A 20,468-nucleotide genomic window follows, 5' to 3' on the forward strand; every position below is an offset into this window, starting at 1 on the left:
ATTTCTAAACTTATGGGCCTAAGTTATGAGATACAATATAGGAAAGGAGCGGAAAATGTAGTAGCAGACGCTTTGTCAAGAAGATTTGAAGAAACAGAGGAATGTAATGGACTCACCACTGTCCAACCTAAATGGATGACCGATATTATTAATAGCTACCAAGAGGATCCAGCAGCACAAAACATATTGACACAATTACTTGTTGATGCAAACGCAATTCCCAACACCACAATGCAGAATGGGATAATTAGAATTGACGGGAAGCTATACGTGGGCAGTCATGGTAACCTAAGGCAGCAACTAATTGAACAAATGCATTCAACACCATGGGGCGGTCATTCAGGGATACTTGGTACACAAAAAAGGCTCAGAGCCTTATTTTTTTGGCCTGGCCTGTTGAATGAAGTTAAAGACAGGGTCAAAAGTTGTGAGGTTTGCCAAAGGAATAAAGCTGAGCATGTTCCTTACCCTGGTCTTCTACAACCTTTGCCAATTCCATCTCGAGCTTGGGAACATCTTTCCATGGATTTTATAGAGGGACTGCCCAAGTCACATGGAAAGAACACCATATTAGTGATCATAGACAGGTATACAAAATATGCACATTTATTTACCTTGTCGCACCCTTACAATGCTTCTCAGGTAGCCCATCTTTTCCTTGATAACATTTGCAAACTACATGGAGTGCCCACTTCCATCTTGTCCGATAGAGATCCTATTTTCACAAGCTTATTTTGGAGAGAATTATTCAAGGGCCTGCAAGTAGATCAACGATTAACATCAGCATACCACCCACAATCGGATGGGCAGTCGGAAAGGCTAAACCAATGTATCGAAGCTTACCTCCGTTGTATGACTGGTCATCGACCCAAGGAATGGAGTAAATGGATTCCCATGGCAGAATTTTGGTACAATACCAATTTCCAGTCAGCCATCGGGATGACACCATTTAAGGCTCTTTATGGTTATGATCCCCCATTCCCCTCCTTTGAACTCATAGCGCAATCAAAGCTAGAGTCAATAGATCAGCTGCTAAAAGAGAGGCAAATCACCAACAAAATTCTCAAAGATAATCTTATAAAGGCACAGAACAGAATGAAACAATATGCAGATTCAAAGAGGAGCGAGAGGACTTTTGAAATTGGGGATATGGTTTACCTGAAATTGCAGCCATATAGACAGATATCAGTAGCAATGAGGAGAAATCTGAAACTATCGGCTAAGTTTTTCGGGCCATATGAGGTGATAAGGAAACTGGGTCCTGTTGCATATGAACTCAAATTGCCGGCTGCCTCCAAAATTCACCCGGTTTTTCATGTCTCACAACTCAAGAAAAAGGTCGGTGAACAGGTTATTCCGTCTAAAGACCCCCCATTTTGCTCCGAGGATGGTCAAATATTGGCAGAACCCATTGCGATTTTGGAGAGGAAGATGATCAAGCGAGGGAATCATGCAATCACCCAAGTCTTGGTGCAGTGGGCAAATTTATCCAAAGAGGAAGCAACGTGGGAAGATTATTCTTTCTTAAAATCTCAATTTCCAGAGTTTGATCAGTGAAGAGAAGAAGAAGAAGAGATTTCTACAAGAGGAATGGGATGTCACGATTCTTAATGTGACAATGGGCCAATTCAACAGTTGGCCCAAATATCCACTAGTGCTAGTTTGTCTTAAGTCCTATTTCAGATGGCCCAATATATTAGGCCTTATTTTCAGCTTTTAATATTTTCCCTAAGTGGCATTTTGCCACCTGTCCCGAATAGTACAACCATAGGGCCAGCTGTAGCTAGCATTGTCCTTTATATTTCCGTTTGTGTGAGTTTAGAATCATCTATGAATATTGAAACAATTTCTTTCCCTTATTATTTTTCTGTAATTTTTCTTTGGTTTCAAAAAACAGTAGCTTGAGTGCTACAGAAACACTTAAAATATATCAATACCCTTTCATTTTTTGTAATTCTTTCAACTCTTTTAAGTGTTTAAAGCTAGAGTCTTTACATGTTTTGCTTCATTTGTGTGGAAAATTGGGGAACTTTCTTGAATCTAATTTGAATTTTCAAGAAAATAAGACCCCATTTGCAATTTTCTTGATATAAATCATACCCTTTTGAGAAAAAATGGATACACTATTGAAAACCCCAAATAATCTTGAATTTTTGCATCCACTTAATGGATTTGCAGTTAAAGCTTGTACCTTTAGCACTGTGAAGGCTCATAAGTTTAGTTCTAGAAATGTTTGTGTTAAGGCTAGCAGTAGTACTCTTTTAGAACTTAAACCTGAGACAAAAAAGGAAAGTCTTGATTTTGAGCTTCCTATGTATGATCCTTCAAAAGGGGTTGTTGTGGATCTTGCTGTTGTTGGTGGTGGTCCAGCAGGACTTGCAGTTGCACAACAAGTTTCTGAATCCGGACTTTCTGTTTGTTCAATTGACCCGTCTCCGAAATTGATATGGCCTAATAACTATGGAGTTTGGGTTGATGAATTTGAGTCTATGGATTTGTTAGATTGCCTTGATGCTACCTGGTCCGGTGCATTGGTGTATATTGATGATAATACAAGTAAAGATCTTGATAGAGCTTATGGAAGGGTTAACCGAAAACAACTGAAATCGAAAATGATGCAGAAATGCATACTGAATGGTGTTAAGTTTCACCAAGCCAAGGTTATAAAGGTAATCCATGAGGAATTTAAGTCAATGTTGATTTGTAATGATGGTATTACTATCCAGGCGAGCACAACATGCAACTGGATTTTCAAGATGTCTTGTTCAGTATGATAAGCCTTATAACCTCGGGTATCGAGTAGCTTATGGCATTTTAGCTGAAGTGGAAGAGCACCTGTTCGATGTAAACAAGATGGTTTTCATGGATTGGCGAGATTCTCATTTGAAGAACAATGTGGAGTTGAAAGAGAGAGATAGTAGAATACCGACTTTTCTATATGCCAGGCCACTTTCATCCAACAGAATATTTCTCGAAGAAACTTCGCTTGTAGCTCGTCCTGGATTGCAAATGGACGATATTCAAGAACGAATGGTGGCTCGTTTAAGTCACTTGGGGATAAAAGTGAAGAGCATTGAAGAGGACGAACGCTGTGTGATCCCAATAGGGGGTCCACTTCCATCATTACCTCAGAGAGTCGTTGGAATTGGTGGTACAGCTGGCATGGTTCATCCGTCCGCTGGTTATATGGTGGCAAGGACACTAGCTGCAGCTCCCATTGTTGCCAATGCCATAACTCAATACCTCGGTTCTGAAAGAAGTGGTTCGGGTAATGAATTATTCGAAGCTGTTTGGAAAGATTTGTGGCCTATAGAGAGGAGGCGTCAACGAGAGTTCTTTTGCTTCGGTATGGATGTTCTTCTGAAGCTTGATTTACCTGCTACAAGAAGGTTCTTTGATGCATTTTTCAACTTAGAACCTCGTTATTGCCATCGGTTCTTATTGTCTCGGTTGTTTCTACCTGAGCTTATAGTTTTTGGGTTGTCTCTTTCCTCTCAGGCTTCAAATACTTTTAGACTAGAGATAATGACAAAGGGAACTTTACAATTAGTAAATATGATAAACAATTTGTTACAGGATAAAGAATGAATTGAGTTATTTGGAATCTTATTCAATTTTTCAATAGCCTATATTAATACATCAGTCTTTATTCAAGTTATTTGCTTTATAAGCATTTCCATTCCCTGCTTTTATGTTTGCTTTATTCTTCACCATTTTTGTTACAAGTTACGGAAAACAGATTCCGGTGTAAAACATTCTGTTCTTATACCCCATAGACAATGCATGATAGAAACATTATTCATTTCGAACTATCACATAAAACAAAATAAATATTACAGTACAGACATGTATTAAACATGCTTATTCCTAAAACAAAAATTTACTAACATATAAGAAGATAAAAGTAGAAGGGAAGCCTTGGCGTAACTGTTAAAGTTGCTGCCATGTGACTAGGAGGTCACGGGTTCGAGCCGTGGAAATAATCTCTGGCAGAAATGCAAGGTAAGGTTGCGTACAATAGACCCTTGTGGTCCGGCTCTTCCCCGGATCCCGTGCATAGCGGGAGCTTGGTGCATCGGGCTGCCCTTTTCTATAAGAAGATCAAAGTAAGATTTTACTTTTCAAAATCTGAATTAAAAACTTCTGCATTTGGGAGATAACATTAGATGGTCCTTTAATAAAAGTTTAGCTTCCCTGCATGCAAGATAAAAAGTAGAAGTCATCATCTTAATTTCAAGGAGGTAAAATGTTACAAATATGAGGTAATTAATAATGGGAGAATTTCTTTTGAGAGATCTAAAACTTACTAGTCCTACGGATGTAGACCTTGACGGAATTATTTCCCATGTCCTCTTGTTCTTTTTTAATCTTTCTTGCAGAATGCCCAGCAGTAGAAGCGCAATCATGTAACTCAATTGACTCCAATGTAAAAATTTCCGCAAAATCTGTTGGAATTTCTTTCAGGTACTTGCAATTCTTCAGAGCAAGGCGTTTTAGATTTGGAAAACTATCACTGCTAACCTCCCCACATCCGAAAATCTAGCTCGTTAAACAACAACTTCAAGCTTTGGAACTGTTCTTCATCACTCAATCTCCATACTTGACCAGTGACTGCATGCTCTTTCAGTTTGAGCTCTTCAAGATTTGGCAACATGACAAGAGTTGATATGTATTTCCAAGGAAAACAGAACTCGCCAGCTAAAGTCAACCTCTTAAGTGTTATTGGGAAAAAAAAAATCTCTTGATGGGGATCTCAATTATCCAATCAGGATAGCTGCAACACTTCAATGCTTCGAGTTTTGTCAAGCTGGACATGTCGATGAGGCAGTTCTCTATTCTTGATAAACCTGTCTGATGGACGATCAATCTCTTTAGATTGGGAAAGCCAGAAAAGACTTCATTTGTACAACTGGTGGAACAGAGAGTAGAAAGTTCCTCCAGATTTGGCATCCCTATCACAAGATGCTTATTTCGAATACTTTCCCTACTAGGACTAGGTAAATAACAGGATCCCCCTAGATGCATATGCCTTAAGTTCTTCATCATCCATATATTCCCTGGTAAAGTTGGATGATCTTGATAAGAACATCGGACATGAATTAGAGTTTGCAAATTCTGAAGCTCTGAGATTGATTCAGGAATATTGCCATGACATCTAACTGCAAGATATCTCAAATGAAATAACTTTGTAATCACGAGTGGAAATGTCTCAAACTCTATATCTTTATGGGAGATGGCCAATACCCTGAGAAGGTTGAAACGGGAGAAAAATTCATCTAGTACAGGATGAGGACGATAGATGGGCAATATCTTGAGAAGCTTAACACGGGTTGCAAAAGGTAGATCCACTTGAGAGAATAAGTAGATAGATCTGGCAACAATGGTAATAGCTTATAACAATCATCAACTGAGTAATATTGGGTTTGAAAACTGAAGCTACGAACATTAGGTCATAAAGTTTGTGGTTTTAGCTTCTATCAAACAAAAATCACGCAGTAGGTCATGCATTGCACATATTTTTATCTCACCGTTGAATCTCCTTTTTCTAGCCATTATCAAGTTTCTCCTGATAAGATCCTCCAAATAATCTTCTACTACTTCCGCCAAGCTTTTACGACTTCCAGATGTCCTTATGAAACCTTCGGCCATCTATAATTGTTTCAATCTGCAAGTCGCAACCTGAAAGTACTCTGGGAAACTACCCATAGAAAGAAAGCAAGGTTTGAGATGATTAGGCAAGTTGTGGTAACTCAAACCGAGCACTGCTAAGCATTTATCTGGGTGACTAGCTATGACTTCACTTAAGTTTCGGGCAACATCCTTCCAACTTTCTAATGTCCTTCCCACTTTGGAGAGATGTCCTGTAATCACTGAAATAGTTAAGGGTAGTCCTTGGCATTTTTCTGCTATTTCCTTTCCAATTTTTTCCAACTCAGGAGGATGATCATATTTGGGTCCAAACACCTTATCACGAAGTAATTTCCAACTGTTATCTAAATCCAAGAGGTTCATCTTATGAGGGATACTAGTATTTGCATATGTCGCTACCTTAGTTTCCCTAGTGGTCAATAAGATTCTACTTCCATTGTTGTAATTTGGAAATATTCCTCTTATACTATCCCAAACATCTATACTCCAAATATCATCAACAACAATAAGGTATCTTCAACCCTTTAGGTTTTTCTGCACTAGATCGGCTAACTCATCGTCATCCATCTCATCATAATCTTTTGCCTTGACAATAGTTGTTTGCTTTGAAATGCAATGTAAAGCTTCTAGAAACACATTTCTACCTCGATATTCTTGAGATATTGTAACCCAAGCAAGAATATCAAAATGATACCTGATTGAAAGATGATCATGAACTTTTCTAGCGAGTGTTATTTTGCCAATACCACCCATGCCTGATATTGTGACAATGTCTAGATCAGATGGTGGTCCTGTCAATCTTTTAACTATTTTCTTCAAGTCAGCATCAAGTACCTGTATGATGGCATCTTCCATATTTGGATAACTTCTGGAAGTGTCAATCAAGGAATTCCCAGATAATTCAAGAATTTGATCCTCAGCATCATGAGTACTTGCGCTAAAATCAGAAACAATCTCCATCACTTCTTTCTTTGTGGTATCCAATTTTTCAACAACGGGTAGCAAATCTCGGTGTTGTAAAATTCCAAATGTCCAGCTTAAGCCTTCGATGATTTGACAAATCTTCAGCTTGATAACATCTTCTGCATAGCCAGAAGCAACTCTTATTTTTTCCTCCAAACATTTGATCTTTTCAGGGTCAAATCTACTCTTGCTAACTTTTTCATGGACATGTTGAAAATATTCAGCAGTTGCATGAAGAGATTCGATCGTTTGAGCAGTTTGACTATGAAAGAGTTCTGCATTTTGTTTCTCAAGTGCTTGAAGAAGAGAAATTACAGCACTATAAGCTGCCATCAAATCAACATGGAGAGGAAGGAAGCAAAGAATTTTAGGAGTAGAGAGGATTCAATTCAAGGTATCAAATACTCTATTGTTTTTTTTTTTTTTATAGAGGAAGGATATAGTAACTTGCTGTATAACGCCCTTTAATCAATTTCCAACACCATGTTAGTGTTTATGAATATATTATTTGACTTAATTAATAACACACAAAGTCAATGCCAGTTGGGTACCATGGAATCAGATCTGTCAAGTTATATCGAGTAGGTACTGTATGACTCTCAACATTTTCATTTGATTAATGTTTTCTTTCTTATAATGTATAGTTTTTTTTTTTTTACTTAATTTTAAAAGCACCAATTTGTGTTGGAGGAGACCCATTCTCATAGCCATATAAGTAGTAAATTTTTGAATGCGAGAAGAATGAGAACTTTTATCATGATTTATTTAGCCAAATACATAGACGGACCTTCAAAGTTTGCTCCAGTTTTCATTTTGACCCCTAAATTAAGGTCAGTACCTATTGAACGCTCCTAATTTCTCCACCTGGTTAGTACCAATATTTTGACACAATTTATTTATGTTTTATAACCATGGTGTCCGGGCCAGCTTGGGCACACCTCGACTAATTCCACGAGATACCTGCCACCTCCTATCGACAATAAGTACCAGGTAACTCTATCCACCAAAGCTAGACATATGAGAAGAAATCACTTGGTGTTTTTGTCTCTGCTGAGATTTGAACCTAAGACCTCATTATTCTTAATCCATTTGATTGACCACTAGGCAGAAACCTTGGGATAGAGCGCAACCTTTGGGTACATGGAGCCACATAAGGTAGGAATTTGATTGACCACTAGGCCGAAACCTTGGGATAGAGGGCAACCTTTGGGTACATGGAGCCACATAAGGTAGGAATTTAAGCAGAGAAGTTAAAAAATGTGGAGCTTGCTGTGCTTATATGTAAGTAATTGATTACAGAACAGTCATTATTAGGAAGGACCATTAATCTTGCAAATGCTGCATAACATTATGCACCTGTAGAATCTTTGACAAAAACAAAACAACTTCTAGCATTATTGATCACTTTAAAAAACTTATTGTAACTAGAAGAATGACATCTATGTTCTTGTTGCATCCTGAAATGAACATACATTTGAAAGTCTTAGCCTTTGTAAAGATATGGTACTTGAGCTTAACTCGACTCCGAAAGCTAGCTCATGAGGGAAGGATTGTCAAGTCCATATAAGCAAATTGCCGGTCCATTCCCCAGCTTATGTGGGACTCTAACCCACTCTAACATGAACTCTTGGACCTCTGGTTTGCCGTGATTGTCAGGAACTAGTGGAACTGTTTTTGGATCACTATCATTCTTGTAGAGATCTGTTAGTTGCAATAATGGGCATAACTTTTTTGTATTTGCCTTCTGGAATGAGCATATTTTCCGTTGCTGCAATTCTGTAACTTGGAGAATCAATGGCTTGCTCAACAATCTATAGAATTAGTCGGTCAGGGGTTTTAAATACCGGATGGTTAGATATAAAACAAAGTTAAGTAGTTTCTTTAAACTCTGTTCACAAATGCGAAACATGAAAAGTTTACATTACGTCACCTATTGATCAAATGCAGAACTGTAACATTGAAAATATGCACAAAAATAGAATTTCAAGTTTGGATAGGAAGAAAATCAAAGGCATACAACAAGGAGCGAACTTGGGTAGGATGTTGAGCATAGTATTGTTGTCAACAAGCATTTGAATATACAACGAAGCGATACAGAAAATATATATACAGAAGAATTGATTTAATATCCAAGATCTTTTTGGATCAAGAGGAGATGCAAAGTAGGTCTGAAAGATAGTAAAGAAAAGGAGGGAGGCGTACGCAACCAAAGCGACGAGAGACCAGGGACTTCTAAAAATAGGTATCTAACAATTCAGCAATCCACGTGTGGGGCTTATTATTATAGTGTTCTTCGATTTTCTCTTTGATATCCTTAAGGACTTCTGTACTCCGTAAGTGTTTAATGCTCTGAAGAATTAGTACCACTTCCTCATCACTTCCAAGACAGTTGAATATAATCTTCTTTTCTTGTAGCTCTTTCACATGATTAGGTGAAATAACAAGTGATTCATGAAATATATGTGAGCAGACAGAGAGCAATTACTTAAAGTACCTGGACAGATCGCATAAGCTATCATGTTCAGAAGAAATGCTCTAGTAAACTTACCGATATACCAAAATGGAAGTGAAAGTTTCGCATAGTAACAATGGGAACAGGACCCGCTAGGCATAAAACAAATGCCCTTTGATTTCAGCTCTGTTGCTGAATGATTCAACCAGGAATAATCTGTCATTAGGTTGCGTTCTTTCTTTCTACATCGATCAGGACATGATCCAAACTTGAAATTACAGTGGGATTGTTTGAGATCTTGAACATAGCTGCCACTGACAAGCACTCTTTGAAGAAGTTCAAGAAAGTAAGAGGGTTGTGGTTCCATCACCACATTAATTCTAGTCTCTTACTGGCCGAAAAGAACAACAATATACCCAGTGAAATCCCACATAGCGGGTTCTGGGGAGAATAGAGTGTACGACCTTAACCCTACCTTGGGAGATAGGTAGGCTGTTTCCGGTAGAAAATAATCACCTTCACCATATCTCAAGTTAAACACGAGTTTGAGAATCCCAAAAGGTACCTGATTTTCAATCAAAAACATGTCACGTCTAGTAATATAATAAAAACCACTACCAAGATGCAAAAGTACTCCTTTGTACTTTAGACATCTCAATATTATTTAGAATGAAACATGCATCAAGAAGCATCATCGAGCCAAATCATAGCCATTATACTTATTCCTGAATTCTTCCATGTAACAACTTTTAGCATTCAAGTTTCTTGCAGTTAGTTGAGGAAATTTGGAGAAAGAGCATTGGGGGGTGTATGATGCTACAAACTGTAAGGAAGCTAAAGGAGCTAAAGAAGAGTCTCAGGGCACTAAACAGTCAACATTTCAGTAATATAGTAGAGGAAGCAAATGAGGATAGGAAGGCTTTGGGATAATTCAAAAGGCATTACACATACAAACATCAGACTTGAGGTTGCGAAATGAGGAAGGGCTTAGTGTCTCAAGTTTAAGAAATCTTCATATCTGCCAGAGGTGTATTTGCAACAAAGGAGTAAAGCTACATGGATCAAGCTTGGTCATGACAACACCAGGTATTTCTTCTCAATTATCAAACACAGGAGGCTTCAACAAGCCGTAACACAATTGCAAGAAAAGAATGGATAGGTGCAACATGAACATGATGCCTATTGCTGGAATTATGGTGGACTTTTATACATAATTACTGGGAAGGAAACAGGAGCAGAGAACCAAAGCTTTTAATAGCTTTCTGAAGAATGGAAGGGTATTAACTATTGTAGAACAACTAGAACTGATTAAACCTTATTCCGTGAAGGATGTGAAGCTAGCAATGTTCGGTATTGATAAGAACAAGAGTCCAGGGCCTGTTGGATGTGGGAGTGATTTCTTTCAAGCTGCTTGGGGCATAATTGGGAAGGAATTTTTGAGGCTATACTTCAGTTTTTCCAAAATGGTAAAACATTTAAATGCAACTATGATTGCTCTGATTCCTAAAGTAGATGTTCCACAAAATGCTAGTCAATTTAGACCAATTTCTTGTTGTAAGGTACTTTACAGGTGCATATCCAAGATGATTTGCACCAGATTGAGAAAAGCAGTAGCAATTTATTGTAGCTGATAACTAGGCAGCATTTGTAGAATATAGATCATTGGTGCATAATGTGTTAATTTGCCATGATCTTCTAAGACATTACAACAGAAAGACCACTCCAAGGTGCCTTATGAAGATTGATCTTAGAAAAGCATATGACATGGTGAGTTGGGTCTTTATTCATGAAGCATTGAAAGGCTATGGGTTCCCTGAATCCTTTATCAATATTGTTATGACATGTGTGTCATCCACAAAGTTTACTGTCAAGGTGAATGAGAAAGGGTAGGGATACTTTGAGGGTCAAAGGGGTTTGAGGCAAGGTGACCCTATATCCTGTTGGAAATCTGACGGAAATTACTTGATCAATCACGAATCTTATCAGAAAATACTTGATCACGAACACTGTAGAGAACTCTCCATAGCTTGAGGCATGTCAATTAAGACAATGTCCTTAAGGATATTTCACTCGGTATAGGTATATCCCCCAGGATTCAACAAGCTCTTCTAGTACAAAACTAGGAGCCAGAAACTAACAAAGATTTTAAGTAATATTGTAAAACCCAGCACACATAATATTATATGAGGAAGCTTTTGTCTCAAGTTGTTCATCTAAAATAAGGAGGACTTGTGTTAATATATAGATCAAAAAACCACCCATAAGATAGTTGAATACTCCAACGGCTATATGAAATCAATGGACAATGAAGAGGCTAAATAATGAAGACAATAAATGGCTAGTGATTAATGAGAATATTATCACATAATAAAAGCTAATTCAAGGTTCTGTTATTGTTAAAATACAAACATTAGAATTGGCTAATCAAGGCTCTTTATGGGTTTGAATATTTGTCTCACAAATGCCAATAACATGTTAGAATTTGGATAAACAATAATTGACATGTTAAATGTTACAGCTCGAAAATTTTCGCGTCATGTGCGTTGTGAGTAAACTAACGTAAGATCGGAGAGGTCATGAAACTCTTATAAGGTTAGTGAATACTCTTAACAAGTGTTAAGCAAGCGTTTAAAGGTTCTGGGATCAAGCAAATCGAAGAAAATAAGTTTGTCGAAAATTTGGAAAAAAGTTGATAAAGTTTTGGGTCAACTTTGGAGGGGTATATCTCCTAGTATATTAGGAGTTTTAAGGTGTTTAAAAAGCCTAAAATGAAGTTCGTCGAGTCTATTTTCCAACGCAACAAACCGTTCATCGATAAGACATCGTCATAGAGAATTATAGACGTTACAAGTTAGGCTGACAGAGCAGAAACACGCGTTACAGTAATTGACGTGCTACATTAGCCGCGCTGCTACAATAACTACTACAGTACCCGAACCGACTTTAGAACCTTATAAAAGGGGTTTTACCCCTCATTTGTCACCCAAAATCAGATCTTAAAGCTCGGCAACATATAGGGTCATTTTTGTCACAAAAAGTTGAGGGACTTGAGTGATTTTAACTAATCAAGGCTCGGGTGGTGCATAATTGTGATTATAGTATCGTTTTGCGGTGGATTTGGCATGGGCTCAAGGTGAATATTGAGGATATTGCTGTTTTAGTAAGACTAAGGTATGAATCTTTCCTTATTATCATTGCTTTAGGTTTATTTACGAAGGTAGAACGATTAAATGAGCGTATAGTTAATTTGTTGGTAGAGAAATCGGATAAAAATCATATGAGATGTCTTATGGAGTATTTTGATATTTATGATGATGTGGTTGATGTTAGTATGATTGTTGTTGTTGGTTGTTGGATTGTGATTTCGAGCTAGGGATATATACGGGAAGAGATCTTTGCCCGAATTTCAGCAAACTCTAGAACGATTTAATTTGAAGGATTAAGATAAGTACATGAAGGCGAGTCTAGCAATAGTATAACTTCTCTTGGTTGTAGACTTGCGAATTCGAAAGGTAGAAGTTGGGCGAATAGATACGCTTCAAGGTATGTTAAGGCTTTCCCTTTCTTTCATTTTGGCATGATCCTATGACATGAGCGAACAACAAGTAATCGAGTCTCCATATTTACTATTCTTAGAAGTACTAGGAGTATCTCGGTTCTTGATGATCCTATACCCACTTGTTATGATGGTCATACATTCATGGGTCACGAGATTTTGTATGATAATAATGCTAGTTCATACTTATGCATTGCATTCATTATACATATGCATATTGACCCGTAACCAGAAAGAGTTATATACGTGAATATTATATGTATGTGGGGTATGGGGAAAGGGCGAGGCATTAAATAAGCATTACCACCTGATCAGCTGGTGCACGGTGATGATGATTATGATGCCCGAAGGGGCCTATATGATATATGGATCGGACCGTACGTTCCTCGACACTATTATATGATATATGGATTGGGCCATACGTTCCTCGGCATTATTATATGGGATAGGGATCGAGCAGTACGTTCCTCGACACTATGAAGTATGCATATCATACGCCCTCAGAGGTAATTTTAGTGAGCAAAGGTATACAGCCATGTTCAAATAATCAGACTTACAGATGCATTCAGTCAGTCAATTTAGCTTATGAGTTTCAGATTTTCTTTATCACTCCTTATGTGTATGTTACTCTTATGCCTTATATACTCGGTACGTTATCCATCCCGGCTCACAGATTTGTTCGGGGGCTGCGTTCGTACCGCGGTACGGATAGACGGAAGGCGATCCGGCTCTCGATGTAGAGCCTCTTCTCAGCTGTTGTTGGTACGCTCCATTGGATCCGGAGCTGTTGTCTATTTTGGTATGTTATGTTTAGACGTATATGTATACGGGTACGGCGAGGCCTTGTCCCGTCCTTTCTCAGTTTGGTACTCCAGTAGAGGTCTGTAGACAGAGGTGTATAGGTAGACGAGATGTAGCCATGTCGGCTCCCATCCTTTTATGATACAACATATGTAGCGGCCTTGTTGGCTTGCACTGTTATCGAAAATGATGCAGAAATGTATACTAAAAGGTGTTAAGTTTCACCAAGCCAAGGATAAAGGTAATCAATGAGGAATTTAAATCAATGTTGATATGCAATGATGGTATTACTATTCAGGCAACGATTGTGCTCGATGCCACTGGCTTTTCTAGATGTCTTGTTCAGTATGATAAGCCTTATACCCGGGGTATCAAGTAGCTTATGGCATTTTGGCCGAAGTGAAAGAACACCCATTCGATGTAAACAAGATGGTTTTCATGGATTGGCGAGATTCTCATTTGAAGAACAATGTGGAGTTGAAAGAGAGAAATAATAGAATACCGACTTTTCTTTATGCCATGCCGTTTTCATCCAACAGAATATTTCTTGAAGAAACCTCGCTCGTAGCTCGTCCTAGATTGCAAATGGACAATATTCAAGAATGAATGGTGGCTCGTTTAAGTCACTTGGGGATAAAAGTGAAGAGCATTGAAGAGGACGAACGTTGGGTGATCCCAATAGGGGGTCCACTTCCGGTATTACCTCAGAGAGTCATTGGAATTGGTGGTACAGCTGGCATGGTTCATCCGTCCACCGGTTATATGGTGGCAAGGACACTAGCTGCAGCTCCCATTGTTGCCAATGCCATAATTCAATACCTCGGTTCTGAAAGAAGTGGTTCGGGTAATGAATTATTTGAAGCTGTTTGGAAAGATTTGTGGCCTATAGAGAGGAGGCGTCAACGAGAGTTCTTTTGCTTCGGTATGGATGTTCTTCTGAAGCTTGATTTACCTGCTACAAGAAGGTTCTTTGATGCATTTTTCGACTTAGAACCTCGTTATTGGCATGGTTTCTTATCATCTCGGTTTTTTCTACCTGAGTTATGGTTTTTGGATTGTCTTTTTTCTCTCGTGCTTCAAATACTTCTAGATTAGAGATAATGACAAAAGGAACTCTTCCGTTGGTAAATATGATCAACAATTTGTTACAGGATAAAGAATGAATTGAGTTATTTGGAATCTTATTCAATTTTTCAATAGCCTATATTAATACATCAGTTTATATTAATACATCAGTCTTTATTCAAGTTATTTGCTTTATAAGCGTTTCCATTCCCTGCTTTTATGTTTGCTTTATTCTTCACCATTTTTGTTACAAGTTACGGAAAAACAGATTCCGGTGTAGAACATTCTGTTCTTATACCCCATAGACAATACATGATAGAAACATTATTCATGTCGAACTATCACACAAAACAAAATAAACATTACAGTACAGACATGTATTAAACGTGCTTATTCCTAAAACAAAATTTTTCTAACATATAAGAAGATAAAAGTAAGATTTTACTTTTCAAAATCTAAACTAAAAACTTCTGCATTTGGGAGATAACATTAGATGGTCCCTTAATAAAATTCTATCTTCCCTGCATGCAAGATAAAAAGTAGAAGTCATCATCTTAATTTCAAGGAGGTAAAATGTAACAAAGATGAGGTAATTAATAATGGGAGAATTTATCTAAAACTTGGTAGAATTTATCTAAAACTTACTAGTCCTATGGATGTAGACATTGACGGAGTTATTTCCCATCTCCTCTTGTTCGTTTTTAATCTTTCTTGCAGAATGCTCAGCAGGAGAACTGCAATCATGTAACTCAATTGACTCCAATGTACAAATTTCTGCAAAATCTGTTGAAATTTCTTTCAGGTACCTGCAATTCTTCAGAGCAAGGCGTTTTAGATTTGGGAAGCTGTCACTGCTAGCTTCCCACATCCGAAAATCTAGCTCGTTAGACAACAACTGCTTCAAGCTTTGGAACTGTTCTTCATCACTCAATCTCCATGCTTGACCTACGACTGCATGCCCTTTAAGTTTGAGTTCTTCATGATTTGGCAACATGACAAGAGTTGATATGTATTTCCAATGAAAACAGAACTCGCCGGCTAAAGTCAACCTCTTAAGTGTTGTTGGGAAAAAAAAAAACCTTTTGATGGGGATCTCAATTATCCAATAAGAATAGCTGTAACACTTCAATGCTTGGAGTTTTGTCAAGCTGGACATGTCAATGAGACAATTCTCTATTCTTGATGAACCTGAAGCTCTAAGATTGACCCAGGAATATTGCCGTAATATCTAACTGCAAGATATCTCAAATGAACTAACTTTGTAATCACGAGTGGAAATGTCTCAAACTCTACATCTTTATGGAAGACGGCCAATGCCCTGAGAAGGTTGAAACGGGAGAAGAATTCATGTATTACAGGATGACGACGGTAGATGGGAAATATCTATTAAGTAAGAAAGTGTTTTGCCTAGCTTACGAGTATCTATTTAATATGTTTTTTTGGTTATGTTCACTTATCTAAACAAGAGTAAATTTGGAAAAAAAAAAATCATTAATACTTTCTTAATTATGTGAAATACTATTTATTTTACACGAGTGGAAATGTCTCAACCTCTATATCTTTATGGAAGACGGCCAATACCCTGAGAAGGTTAAAACGGGAGAAGAATTCATGTATTACAGGATGACAACGGTAGATGGGAAATATCTATTAAGTAAGAAGTGTTTTGCCTAACTTACGAGTATCTATTTAATATGATTTCTTGGTTATGTAAAAGTTCACTTACCTAAATAAGGGTAAATTTGAAAAAAAAAAATCATTAATACCTTTTTGATTATGTGAAATACTATTTATTTTGGATCAAAATAAAATGGTAAAAACACCACTTTTAACTTATATAGAAACATGGATTTTATGCGGATCGTCGTCCATCATGGCATTTTCACAAATAAAATGAAAAGTGAGGGTAATTAATGCTTCATTCTTCAACTTTTATTTTGACTCTCAACACGTGTCTGTTGTGGCAGGCCCTATGTCCCCTTCTTCACATTTGCTGAATTCTTGCTTGCACTGTGGGCTCCGCTTATATCATTTCACGGACCCCACTTTTCCCAAACCCCCAAATACATAATCATAATTCAAACATGGATTTCCTATGATGGCATGAAATCTTTGAGACCTGAATTTCTCTATTTTGATGACAACTACAAGCAATTTTTCTGAGGATTCTAAAGAAAAAAAAGAATATAAAAAAAAAAAAAATCAAAAATGGATTGTTACTTTAATTAAAGAAAAAATCAGTTCTCCCGTTTCTATTTGTCTGCTCTATAATTTTACAGTGAACACTAATTGTTCTGTTTTTAAATAAATTATTTAGAAATTGAATTTAAAATCTTTACTACTATTACAGAAGAGTTACATTAATTTTTAAACTTTAACTATAAATTTGGATATGAAAACTTTGAGTTTTTTGAATTAAGTTTACATATTTAAAAACTAAATAAAAAATATTATAAATCACAATAATAGATAATTTAAAATATTTAAAAGTGATATGAGAAACATTGCAACTTATAATACCTTTCTTATAGTTTTCAAATATATAAACTTTAATTTTAAAATATTAAATTAATTAATATGATTTAGTTCCGATCTCTTGAAAGCAAATACGACAAGAATAGAGAGGGAGAGAGAGTAGTAAATCACCACCATATTTAAATTATGTGACTATTTTTTGAAAATTATGCAAATTAATTAAAAAAAAATCTGTTGGACTTAACCATATTAATTTATAGTTAACTTGCTTACTCTTAATTTGTGATAGACAAATTCCCTAACCATATAAAAGACAAGAGACAATTACAGATAGTTTCGAACATTAATTTATGATAGTAAGTTCATAATTTTTTCATTTCAACTATATATGAAAGGGTTATACTTGGAATTTAGGACTACAAGAATGCTATTTGAATTAATTGAATTATAATTGTTTTCATTACTCACTCCATCTCAATTTATATGACATCGTTGTTGAGGTACGCATTTTGAAATGTAAAGTCAAAACAAAGCCTCAAAAATATTTGTGTGGACTGTAAATCATTTAATAAAGTTAAGTTGCTTCTACAAATAAAATTAAAGATGATATTTTTTATCGCGATAAATTAAAAAAAAAAGTGTGCTACGTAAATTATGACACATGAAATACTAAACGGTCTTATTTTTCATGTTGGGCCCATGCTTGCAGGGGGTCGCCATCATCTAGTAACATGGATAGGAGGGAGTATCAGAATAAAACTTTTCATAATGGACGTGGAGATCCTTATCCTGACAACTAATGGGAACAAAAAAACATTTAACTTGTCTTAAGTCTATTGGGTCAGTTGGTAACTTATCATAGTCACTGTTTCTCTCTTACTAGAAGAAAATAGTCAATTGGTTAATGGTGGGGCCTGCCTTAAATTGCTAATCTCATCTCTAACAAACGCCAAAACATTATCTTACTATTAAATCATAATTAAATTATGTTCCAGGGACTTCGGCATATGGTTTCCTAGTTTCACTGTTATTAGTGCTTGGAATAGTTGGCGCCCATAGATATGCTTGCAGGTGACAATATCTTATTGATTATTGATGATTTATCGCGGTGAATGAGAACCATAGAAATGTCATTGAAAATATCTCTTTTTAGAGCAAATTCATTGCATTCCAGTCCCACTTAACAAAAGGTGTCTGTCGATCTTCTAAGTTTGTAAGGCACCTCCGGTTTTCCATTTTAATGATATAAATTGTCCAACTTTTATGTTTTTTATGAGATTCTCTTGGATATCACCAAGCGTCCTGATAAGGTAGTTGGAATTTCTTCACCTTTTAATAAGAGGTTTCGAGTTGGAATCTTTAGAATGAAAAACTTTTTGATAGACAATGTTTCATAAAAACTACTATGTGGCTAAAGGGTGTATAAATACTGTTGCAAAAAGAATGTTAATTATAGGGGTATAAACTGAAAATGTGGCTACGTGAAGTATTGTCTATTTGTGTTAGACTGTATATATTTGAACCCCCCTCCCCCCATATATTTTTCATCACTCCTAATAATTTGTTGATTGATGTGGTTGTTTTTTGTATTAAGGTAATAAATGTTGCTTATTTACTCATGAAGGTAGATCAGGAAAGTATCCTTAGAAGTTAGAACCTGAAATGGAAGACACCGAAAGGGAAAATTTTAGAATCTTTATCCAAGATGCTTCAATATTTCCTGAAATACCAAAAGTTCCATTATTCATGAGACTTGAGACTCAGGACAATGATGACTTTGATCCTAAAGTGGTTTCATTGGGGCCTTACCACCATGGAAAACCTGAGCTCAAATTTGTTGAGGATTTCAAGCCCAAGGCTCTACAAATGTTCATTCATGGCAGTAATAAAGACGTAAATTTCTTTCTCGAACAAATTCATGAGGGGATCGAGCATGCTAGAAGTTGTTACCTTGAAGAATTCACGAATAAGTATAATGACTATGATTTTTCTCGAATGATGCTCCTCGATGCATGTTTCGTTCTAAATCTTATGGAGAGAGAAACCCGAGACTTCTCACAATGCTGGTCTAAAGATCAATATATGGCTTATTACCTTGGTACTGGAGTTGATACCCTCATTAGACGTGACATGCTCTTGCTTGAAAATCAGGTACCTTTCCAGATACTCAAACTATTGTTTAACTCGAGATTTGGTGGAGATGGATTTGAAGAGACGTCGAAAAGCTTTTGTTATAAAATTCTTTTCGGCCCACAAGAGCCCCGAAATAATGTGGTGATGGAGCCACAACCCTTTCACCTTTTTGAACTTCTTGGAAGAGTGATGGTCAGTACTAATAGCGATCATCATCTCCGACAATCTCACAACAACGATTCCATGAATAATGATCACAAACCGGCAACTACATGTTGTCCATTAGTAATGGATCTTATCTCAAAAGGCATTCATCAGTTTGGGCACTGTCTTGATCGATGTAGAAACAAAGAAGGCAACCGAATTCCAACAGAGTCAACCGAAGTGTTTCGTTCAGTAACGGAAATGAAATCAAAGGGCATTCATTTTACCCCTGGCGGGTTCGGTTCTTTGATGGATGTAAGGCTAACGTCTCATTATTTCGACGCCGAACTCTCACTTCCATGTTGGTATGTCTCCGAGTATACTAGAGTATTTTTCCGGAACATGATAGCTTATGAGATCAGTCCAGGTAAAATTATGGAATCCTCTGTTTCTTCTTACATCTATTTGATGAAAACACTTATTATTTCACCTAATGATGCGAAAGAGCTACGAAGGAAGAGGATCATAGTCAACTTACTAGGAAGTGATGAAGAAGTGGTACAAGTCTTCAAAGCATTAAACACTTATGGGGGTGATTATCTACATATTTACAAGGACGTCAAAAAGAAAATCGAACAACACTATAACAGCAAGTCCCAGACTTGGATTGCTGAATTGTTAGATACCTATTTTAGAAGTCCCTGGTCTCTCATTGCGTTGGTTGCTGCTGTTTCCCTCCTTTTCTTTACTATTCTTCAGACCTACTTTGCATCTCCTCTTTATCCTCCAGCAAAAAGATCTTGATTTTACTTGTCTGTACATAATTATTATGCTGAATGAACAAACCTTCCACATGTACATTTTTCTGTATTGATTTGATGCATTTTATGTACTGCTTTTCAAGTTCTCTCCTTTTGTATATCTTGATTTTCTTCCCATCCAAACTTATATATTCTATTTATTGTAGATATGCTTAAGAAGTTTAGCAAGTCTAATAAGCTTATATGTTAAGTAATGGACTACAGCACAATCATTAAGAAGGACCACTAATCTTGGAAATGCTGCATCACCATATGCATATGTAGAATATTTAACATAACACCTTCAAGCATCATTGATCATTCAAGAACTTTCTTGTACAAGAAATATATATGTTCTTATTGGTACCTGAAATAAATATCTCCCCTAGTCTTGAACTCCTGGACGCAGCGTCGGAGCCAGCAATACATA

At 36.8% G+C, this 20,468-nt stretch overlaps 3 protein-coding genes, 1 long non-coding RNA gene, 1 other non-coding gene and 2 pseudogenes across 7 annotated transcripts; 4 read left to right on the top strand and 3 right to left on the bottom strand.

Annotated features, from left to right (window-relative positions):
- Positions 1-294: 294 nt before the first annotated feature.
- On the bottom strand, positions 295-1,542 carry LOC132060921 (uncharacterized). Of its 2 annotated transcripts, none has more exons than XR_009416063.1 (3): positions 844-1,542; positions 625-756; positions 295-540 (listed from the first exon to the last, which is right to left on the bottom strand). It is a non-coding gene; the product is annotated as an uncharacterized LOC132060921 (long non-coding RNA). The 2 variants fall into 2 exon arrangements; XR_009416064.1 differs by having other exon boundaries at positions 615-756.
- A 377-nt stretch (positions 1,543-1,919) lies between these two features.
- LOC132060121 (lycopene beta cyclase, chloroplastic-like) lies at positions 1,920-3,588 on the top strand. Its single transcript, XM_059453019.1, is given in 2 exon segments — positions 1,920-2,737; positions 2,739-3,588. Coding segments are annotated over 2 exon segments (1,473 nt in total). The 5' UTR covers positions 1,920-2,114.
- Positions 3,589-4,296: 708 nt separating this feature from the next.
- On the bottom strand, positions 4,297-6,945 carry LOC132061559 (putative late blight resistance protein homolog R1A-10; annotated as a pseudogene).
- A 9-nt stretch (positions 6,946-6,954) lies between these two features.
- On the top strand, positions 6,955-14,584 carry LOC132061560 (lycopene beta cyclase, chloroplastic/chromoplastic-like; annotated as a pseudogene).
- Positions 14,585-14,816: 232 nt separating this feature from the next.
- On the bottom strand, positions 14,817-15,952 carry LOC132060922 (putative late blight resistance protein homolog R1A-3). 2 transcript variants are annotated; one of them, XM_059453815.1, is made up of 3 exons: positions 15,293-15,952; positions 15,132-15,220; positions 14,817-15,007 (listed from the first exon to the last, which is right to left on the bottom strand). In XM_059453815.1, the coding sequence occupies exons 1-3, from the start codon at positions 15,640-15,642 to the stop codon at positions 14,988-14,990; spliced, it is 459 nt and encodes a 152-aa protein (XP_059309798.1). In that variant the 5' UTR covers positions 15,643-15,952; the 3' UTR covers positions 14,817-14,987. The 2 variants fall into 2 exon arrangements, with proteins under 2 accessions (XP_059309798.1, XP_059309797.1); XM_059453814.1 differs by having other exon boundaries at positions 14,821-15,007; positions 15,132-15,952.
- A 625-nt stretch (positions 15,953-16,577) lies between these two features.
- On the top strand, positions 16,578-16,653 carry LOC132061718 (small nucleolar RNA R66). Its single transcript, XR_009416138.1, has one exon. It is a non-coding gene; the product is annotated as a small nucleolar RNA R66 (small nucleolar RNA).
- A 1,494-nt stretch (positions 16,654-18,147) lies between these two features.
- LOC132060923 (UPF0481 protein At3g47200-like) lies at positions 18,148-20,098 on the top strand. The gene has a single exon (XM_059453816.1). The coding sequence runs from the start codon at positions 18,624-18,626 to the stop codon at positions 20,040-20,042; it is 1,419 nt and encodes a 472-aa protein (XP_059309799.1). The 5' UTR covers positions 18,148-18,623; the 3' UTR covers positions 20,043-20,098.
- The last annotated feature ends 370 nt before the right edge of the window (positions 20,099-20,468 follow it).

This window comes from Lycium ferocissimum, chromosome 6 (genome assembly GCF_029784015.1).
Source record: "Lycium ferocissimum isolate CSIRO_LF1 chromosome 6, AGI_CSIRO_Lferr_CH_V1, whole genome shotgun sequence".
Lineage (NCBI taxonomy): Eukaryota > Viridiplantae > Streptophyta > Magnoliopsida > Solanales > Solanaceae > Lycium > Lycium ferocissimum.

Excerpts from the sequence above, each read along its gene's own strand:
- LOC132060922 (XM_059453814.1), bottom strand. The coding sequence starts at position 15,642 with ATGTCCAGCTTGACAAAACTCCAAGCATTGAAGTGTTACAGCTATTCT. Across the intron at positions 15,008-15,131 it reads TGTCTACATCCATAGGACTA|GGAAGATAGAATTTTATTAA; the intron begins GTAAGTTTTAGA and ends TCTTGCATGCAG.
- LOC132060923 (XM_059453816.1), top strand. The coding sequence starts at position 18,624 with ATGGAAGACACCGAAAGGGAAAATTTTAGAATCTTTATCCAAGATGCT.